The 7986-nt window shown below is 40.1% G+C and overlaps 1 protein-coding gene across 1 annotated transcript in view; it reads right to left on the minus strand.

Annotated features, from left to right (window-relative positions):
- The window catches only part of mysm1 (Myb-like, SWIRM and MPN domains 1), a 9549-nt gene extending 2553 nt beyond the window's left edge, over positions 1-6996 (minus strand). The window contains exons 1-16 of the mRNA XM_050055500.1: positions 6902-6996; positions 6633-6708; positions 6424-6494; positions 4514-4588; positions 4344-4422; positions 4117-4215; positions 3351-3885; positions 3018-3249; positions 2811-2941; positions 2609-2712; positions 2453-2530; positions 2255-2337; positions 2102-2156; positions 1643-1693; positions 1216-1290; positions 941-1129 (exon numbers count right to left, since the gene is read on the minus strand). Of these exons, the coding sequence (XP_049911457.1) occupies positions 941-1129; positions 1216-1290; positions 1643-1693; positions 2102-2156; positions 2255-2337; positions 2453-2530; positions 2609-2712; positions 2811-2941; positions 3018-3249; positions 3351-3885; positions 4117-4215; positions 4344-4422; positions 4514-4588; positions 6424-6494; positions 6633-6708; positions 6902-6957 (1989 nt within the window). The 5' untranslated portion in view covers positions 6958-6996. The remainder of the gene's footprint in view (positions 1-940; positions 1130-1215; positions 1291-1642; positions 1694-2101; positions 2157-2254; positions 2338-2452; positions 2531-2608; positions 2713-2810; positions 2942-3017; positions 3250-3350; positions 3886-4116; positions 4216-4343; positions 4423-4513; positions 4589-6423; positions 6495-6632; positions 6709-6901) is intronic.
- Positions 6997-7986: the final 990 nt, after the last annotated feature.

The raw sequence follows: 7986 nt of genomic DNA on the forward strand, positions 1-7986 counted from the left end.
ATGTTTACGAGCACAAGAGTTCAGCGAGCCACTGAAGGACCGCCCTGCGGATTTACTATTGGTTCTGCAACGTAGGGAGTTTTTTTAAACTCTGAAACTGTATCCACCCATCTAAACACAAAATCAGGGAGAAAAACATCAGTCTTTAGTTAATCAAAGCGTCTAAAGACTGACTTGTGAGTCTAGGTAGAGTATAGCATGTTTCATTACAATTTTTGAGCTTCCATGTTTGCCACAAAAGTTAAAAATGGTTGCCAGGTGGCAAAGAAGCGTGCCGTTAATCCTTTGATAAAACAACTGATTTTCTCTTTTTCATAACATTCTTAATCCAATGTCCATGTGTTGGAGGTGAAGAGTCGGGGCAACCAGCCGTCCAAACATTGTTCAAAAAAGTTTTAAATATTAAATCCCAGAAATGAAATAGTGGGCTAAGGGCTGGTTTGGTAAACTGTGTCATGTGTATGTGCACTTTTCTGTCTAAGTGAGCCAGGATGACGTGTGTGGATGTTGATGTGTTTGGATTCTTTTTTTAATGTCCTTCATGCGCACATTTTTTATTGTTGGTTATTAACATTATTCTTTTCTTTATATAAAAATTTTAAAATGCATGCCCGTATACTTAATATTATGTTATTCTACACTGTTTTCCATAGAAATATTTTTTGGGAAAAAAGAGACTTATTGCAGTTCTTTTGACTGTGTTTGTAATATAATTATTCAACTGATAGGAGAGGGAGTCAATAATCTTGTATGATTTACTGACTATGCTCTGCAGTTTTTTGTGTGTGACTGCCTGTGCTGCTGCACCAAACTATTACGGATGAAGTGAATATGTTCTCAATGACATCTGTGTAAAACTGAAGAATGAGGCTTCGATTTACTTTGTATTTTTTCAGCTGTCTTATTAAACACAGTCTTGGCTGCATCCATTCATTTTTACCTGGAACTGGTCCTGTGTGTTTATGTCCCGGACTGAAGGGTTGGGGTGGAAGGTGGGATGTGAGTGGTACCAGCCCACCACACTGAAGCCAAGGGACGACAGCACGTCACAGGCTTGTGTCTGAGACACGGGATCCATCTCACACTGCAAACCTGTACTCACGCTGTTGCATGGCTCTGCAGCACAGATCTGCACAGACACACAGAATCATTGGTCAGTAAATACAAATGTCAAAATTCATCTTCACCGTTGTTCCTTTTCACTATTTTTCCTACCTTTAATATTCTCTCTTCTTCACTGAAAGTTCCACCGAGCAGACCGATGACTTCCCCCCGCGACACGTGGGCATGCTGACAATCACACATTTATCATTTTTTGAACTTTAAAATACAAGAAATGATAATGACAGAATAAATGAGACCACGATATAACAAGAAGTAATCATTTATAGGCCTGGCTTACAGGTCAGTGGATTAACAGTTTCAAAACATTTCATGATGCATGAGTTACACTAAATTTTCCCTAAACCCTAACTCAACACTCAACAACTCACAAAATACAGTGATTTTGTGTGGTACTCGGTCACAAAATCTGATGGGTCACAGAGTTTGATGTCACACCTGCAGCTGACTAACTCTTAACACATCAGGATGATACCAAGAGAGAATACATTAAGCATTTCTGATTGTGTGTGAAGCATACCATGTCCATTATGAGAAGAGTCTCTGCACACACAATGACCTGGAATGGTTCCTGAGGAAAACAGCAAAGAAGAGCTTTTAATACTTCTTAAAATTAAATTCCCGTCTTGCAAGATGCGTCGCACTGCTGATGACTGAACAGGGGGATAAATGACAAAGTTACAAAGTGTTTTCCAATAAAAACAATAATAAATAATAAATATAAAAATGTACAGGACAGAAAACAGTATAAGATACTATGAAAAGTAACAATAAATACAATCAGTTAAGAAAAAGCCAAACGATAAAAGTGAGTTTTGAAAAGAAATTTAAAAGAGGTCACTCAGTTTTTGGAGCCATTAGTAGAGGGCGGCAACGATTGGTGTGATGTGGCCACTTCTCTTAGTACGAGTTAAAAGCCTGGCAGCAGTGTTTTGCCAGAATAAAGTGCACTGCAATAATCAAGTAAATGTCCACTGACCTGTACATCCTCTCCAAAAGACCTGCAGGGAATCAGCTGGAAGGGATCAAACGACCTAGAAGGAGTGAAATCATAAGTAGTTACTATTATATTAATATATAACTACAGGACTGTCGGGAATTCAGCACATGTTGCATGAGTCATCACGCTTACCCTTTGAATCTGGAGGTCTTGCAGGGTTTAGGCTGCTTCTTCATCTCTTCTCTCCGCAGAGCGAGTTCCTCAGCACTCAGATGCTGACAAAAACACACCAAACAGTACATAAACTAAATATAACACTAAATATATTGATGCAAATCCACCCAGTGATCAATTGTTTGCTTCAAAATTGCAGCCTGAGTGAGTCCAAACCTCATACGTCTGTCCCTCCAGATCTTTAGAGTCACACCAGTTTCCCCATATGTCCCGCACACGGCGCTTCCTGGTCCGCTAAAAGGTGGAGCCAAACAGCAGTTAACTCACAGTTTAGATGCATGAAGGTGGGTGAGAGAGTTTGTGGGCACCTACCATGCTCTGCAGTCTCTGGGCGAGCTGGTACGCCTCAAGCACATCTTTGCCTTCCTTATGCTTGGAGCGATCCACCACCTTTGGGCGATTATAGACTGCTTGCTCTGTGAGAGAAGAGGCGGAGCTCCAAATGAAAAAGGAAGCCATACTTTAAAAAAAAAAAAAAAACAGAGGACAGTCATCATAGGCTCAGTAAAGTTACCACAGTTGAAGTTGATGGCTCCAATGAGCTCCAGGTAGGTGTGTATTCTCCCGATGCAGTTGACGTCTCCGCAGTTCTTCAGTCCAGGGCGCACTGACGTCTTGTTCAGGTACTTGGGCTTACTCTTCAACCTGATGAACAAAAACAGTTACAAGCACTTCCTCTGCAGAGCCGTGGTGACAGAATTTACCAAACAAGTTTTTTTACCATTGATCCAGGATGTAGTTTCGGATCTTGAGGTATCTCTCAGGGGTCTTGGACGGTCGTCCCTCAAAGAACTCTGGGATTGCTTGTTTCTCATCCTCAGTGATGGCCTCCGTGTCCATCTCTATTTCCTGCTCAGGGGCCTTAAGTTCCTCCTCTTCCTCCTCCTCCTCTTCCTCCTCCTCGTCTTCCTCTGGTCCATCAGCTGGACTCTGCTCAGCTTTATCAGCAGCATCTGGCAGGCAAATAGGACCATGGTGTGACTTCACAAGCAAAAAAAAAAGTTGGGACATCATCATGAGGGGATTTACGTAAAATGACAGGTGTGAGTCTTACCTGTGTCGTCACTACAGGCCTCTTCCAGTTGACCAGTCTGCGCTGAGCTCTCACACTGGGAGCTCTGGTCTTCATTCTCATCGTCCATTTGCTCTGAGTCTGTCTGAGCTCCTGACTGAAAGTTCTTTGGAGGTAGTAATACTCTCTCTATGCCTTTCTCATCTGGCCCAGTTGAGGAAAGGAGGCAAGATGAGGGTTGAGGACTTTGTGGAGACAGCGTCGTGTGGCTGGGTTGGTCCTTCGTCTCAATCAGACCTGCCTCTTTCTGCTCCTCTGCGTCCGTCTGGAACTCAGTGCCCGTTATCTTCTCTGGCTCACAGAGCTCAGTTTTGACCACAGTCTGCGGTTTACTGTCACCCTCTCCATCATCGCTCAGGTCGTCAGTGATGTCTACCTCCTCGTCCTCTTCATCAGAAAGCTTCTCTATGCGGACAGTGTTTGTCAGAGTGGATACACGACTGGAAGTGGGCTGAGGAGGTTGTAGGTGCAGCGCAGGACCTGCAGAGGGAGCTGCAGCTCTGGGTTCTGACTTGGCCTGAAAAAATTTACATATGACGACAGAGTTGGTTTGTTATTCATTCTTATTTCCTAAGCCCCCCCCCCGAGGAATGTCTTCTGGTTGTGAAAGAGTTTGAACAATGAGGAAAGCACAAGTTTAACTATGAGGGAGTGTAATTAAGCTTGTATTAACAAACTGAAGCATGTGAGCCCTGCGTGCCGCTTTGGTTGCAGCACAACACGGGAAGAAAGCCAAGGCAAGTCTCACCTTGTGTTTGAAATACTGTCTGGCATAGCTCTTGACCTGAAGAACAGAACGGCTGCCCACCAACTTGGCAATCTTTGTCCACCTTCGACCAAACTGAGCCTGCAGAAACACACACCCAGTATGTTAACAATACACTCCCAAAGTGCCTCATATAAAACAAGTGTTACATCTGTTATAGGCCTGTAAACCCAAGCTGCAAATAGCCTCCAGAGACAAGGAAATCTCACCAGTCCTTCCTCAAACAGCTCTTTCTCCTGTTTGGACCAACGAGAGGATGATCCTGAGGCCGACGTCTTGGCTGGAGACCTGAACATGTGACAGGCAGAAGTGTGACAGGATTGCTAACAACATGAGGTGTAATCTGCTCATGTTAATGCTGGAGGAAGAACTGACTTACTTCTTCACTTTGGGCTGGTTGTGAGCATCACTTTCCCATATATGGTCAGGAATCCCCTCACCTGTCAGGTAGTATCTACAAGTGTGGTTCAGGACCAACAGAGTTCTTTCAAATCTCTCTTAAAAATGCACTTTGTCAGCAGTGTTTTCTCGTAGATCAGTTATTCTTCCATTTACTTTACTTGTTTTTATTATGTTTGAGTATTTCATGCATTGGTTGTCATTATTACTTTTTCAGTTCTACTTTTATTTTTGTTTTAATGTCTTTGTAAAGCACTTTCCAACTTATTTTCGTAAAGTGCTATATAAATAAAGTTATTGTTAATATTATTTTTGTAATTTAAAGGTCCAGTGTTTAGTATTTAGGGGGGCATATTGGCAGAAATGGAACATAGTACATTTGTTTTCTTTAGTGTAGAATAAGCTGAACAAATTAATCCTTGTGTTTTCTTTACCTCAAAATGTTGGCTCCAGATACAAGGTGATGCGAACTGCATCAAACTGTTAATTTTATTCTTTTTAATGGCACTGCTGTTGTAATAATTTTATTCTTTTCAATGATACTGCTGTTTTTATTTATTTTTTTATTATTTCTAATGGTACTGTTGATTTTATTATTTTCTTCTTTTTAATAGCGCCTCTGTTTTAATAATTTTATTCTTTTCAATGGTACTGCTATTTTCTTATTATTTTGTTCTTTTTAATGGTGCTGCTGTTTTCTTATTATTTTGTTCTTTTTTTTCTTATTATTTTGTTCTTTTTAATGGTGCTGCTGTTTTCTTATTATTTTGTTCTTTTTAATGGTACTGCTATTTTTTATTATTATTTTTTTTTAATGGTGCTGCTATTTTCTTATTATTTTATCCGTTTTAAAGGTGCTGCTGCTTTTATTATTTGAATCTTTTTAATAGTACCACTGTTTTTATTATTTTATTCTTTTAAATGGTACTGCTGTTTTAATAATTTTATTCTTTTTAATGGTACTGCTATTTTTTTAATTTTTTTAATGGTGCTGCTGTTTTCTTATTATTTTCAGAATCAGAATCAGAATCAGAAATACTTTATTGATCCCTGAGGGGAAATTATTTATCCTTTTTAATAGTGCTGCTTTTATTATTTTAATTTTTTTAATGGTACCACTATAATTTTATTCTTTTTAATGGTGCTGCTGTTTTTTTTATTATTTTAATCTTTTTAATGGTGCTGCTGTTTTTTTTAATTATTTTATTCTTTTTAATGGTACTGCTATTTTTATTATTTTATTACTTTTAATGGTGCTGCTGTTTTTATTATTTTATTACTTTAAATGGTTTGCTTTTCACTTACTTTATGTATCTGTTTTTATCCTTTATGTCTGTGCGTGGAGCTCACTGCAAGAAATTCCACTCGACTATGTCGACATGACAGTAACATATTGAATGTTGAATAGTGTTGCAACGGTACGAGATATTCACGGTACAAGAATCATCTCCAAAAATATTGTGGTTTCATGGTATTACAGAATTTATATTAATCAGTCAGAATGATCCTTAAAGGGATGAAAATGGAGGGTTACTGTTGGCTGAACAAATGTTCAAAAATTAGTTAATTAAAATTTGAAACCATTTGGTTGATGGAAGAGTGTGTAAAAAGTCTCCCCTCAGATAATAACTACAATAAAGGAGAGATTCAACGTTCAGTTGCATTTTCTTTCAATGTCGTATATAAGTAAATGTACACGGTACGATAACCATCAACCTTTATGTCCCAGTATACCTTGAAGACTGGTATAATGCTGCAACCTTAATCTTTAATCTTGAACCTGTAGCTCATCAGGCCTGCAGTTTGCAGTGAAGCTACTGGACACTGTGTAGCCATTATGTCAGGATCATTCCCACTGCTGTGATGCATTCAGGGTCAGTGAAAGGATACTGTTCCTCCAGCAGCATCCTCTCTATCACCTCTCTGTTCTCTGGGCTGATGGAGCTGTCCAGCTCCCATGGCTGCACAACACAGAGACACAGAATCAACACCAGCGCGACACACACACACACACCACAGAATCAACACCAGCGCGACACACACACACACACACACACACACACACACACTGGGGGACTATTAGCTTCATGAACTCATACCAGTATCCCTGCGCTGCTCTTCCACGCAGACTGGATGAACTGCTGCTCCTGGACTAAACCTCCTCCGTCCAGCTCACTGCAACAGAGAGACAAGACACCGAGGGGACACCTCGCATTAATGGGACACACAGGACAGCTAACCGCAGCTGTACCGAGCTCTGCGGGACTGAAGACAATAACCAGGTCTCTGTGAACCGGCTCAGACTGCGGCAAACAGGCCCGACAGACAGTGTGTAAGTTAATTAATCACAAACAGTGACTATTCTCACCTAATACTGCTGTCAAACTCGTCTCCCTCGATATCAACATCCACCTCGTCCTCCATGTTGGTGTCTAAACGTAAACAACAGACAGGACAGAGAGAAGCAGCAGAGGAACACAGCGCTCAGCTCTGCGCACAGCGACACCCTGTGGCGGGAGGTAACATGTGCAGCTTTCTCTGATGAAAGTTACAGGAAATTCAAACAGCAAAAGTAGAGATGTCCTGATCACGAAGTTTTACAATGGTTTATCTTTTTTTTAAATACTTCTTTATGATGATTTTTTTACGTTTAGGAACAAAATAAAAAATAAACTAAAAAAGAAATGTAGTACACAGGGGACAAAAAGCAAATATGGGATGTTTCCAAAGGCATGACTAATTAAAGTAAGGTGTTATATATGGTACATACAATAATCACGTGGAGTCTGTCTCATTGGCTAATAAACACACATTTTTCTCCAATGTCTGACAGTCAAGATTCTGTCTAAAGAAAATATAACATGCTACACAGGTCTAATATTTGTTTTAATATCCTGTAGTACAGGGGTCAGCAACCTTTACTATCAAAAGAGCCATTTTTTCCCCCAATAGTAATAATAATAATAATAATAATAATAATACATCTAAATGAGCATTCCTTAATATGTTTTAGCCCAAGGTGGCTCACCAGCAGAGGGCCATTTATTAACATTTGGTCAGAGCTGGTGGTGAAAACAAATTAATCTGTCTACCCATTATTAATTATTATTAATGTCTCTATTTTCCTCAGAGACTATGACATTTTTGGATTTGGAGTCCATAGCTAGCCTCACTGGGAAGATTCAACATTAGCCACCACTACTGAGGCTCATTCAGACATGACCTCAGAAACATTAGAGGAAAAGGTGCCGGGCCACAGATGCACTTAACAATACTGAGAAAACTACTCAATAATCTGCACAGCGCCTTTTCCGTCCCTGCACGCCACCCTGGAGTCCTGTCAGAGCACATTAGGCTGTAGACTGAGACCAGCAAGGAGAACTCATGTTCACTTGCAGTATCATTTTCTCAGTCATGTGCAATACTACTTGTCATTGTTATATTTGATATAAC

This window comes from Epinephelus moara, chromosome 10, assembly GCF_006386435.1.
Source record: "Epinephelus moara isolate mb chromosome 10, YSFRI_EMoa_1.0, whole genome shotgun sequence".
Taxonomy (NCBI): Eukaryota; Metazoa; Chordata; class Actinopteri; order Perciformes; family Serranidae; genus Epinephelus; species Epinephelus moara.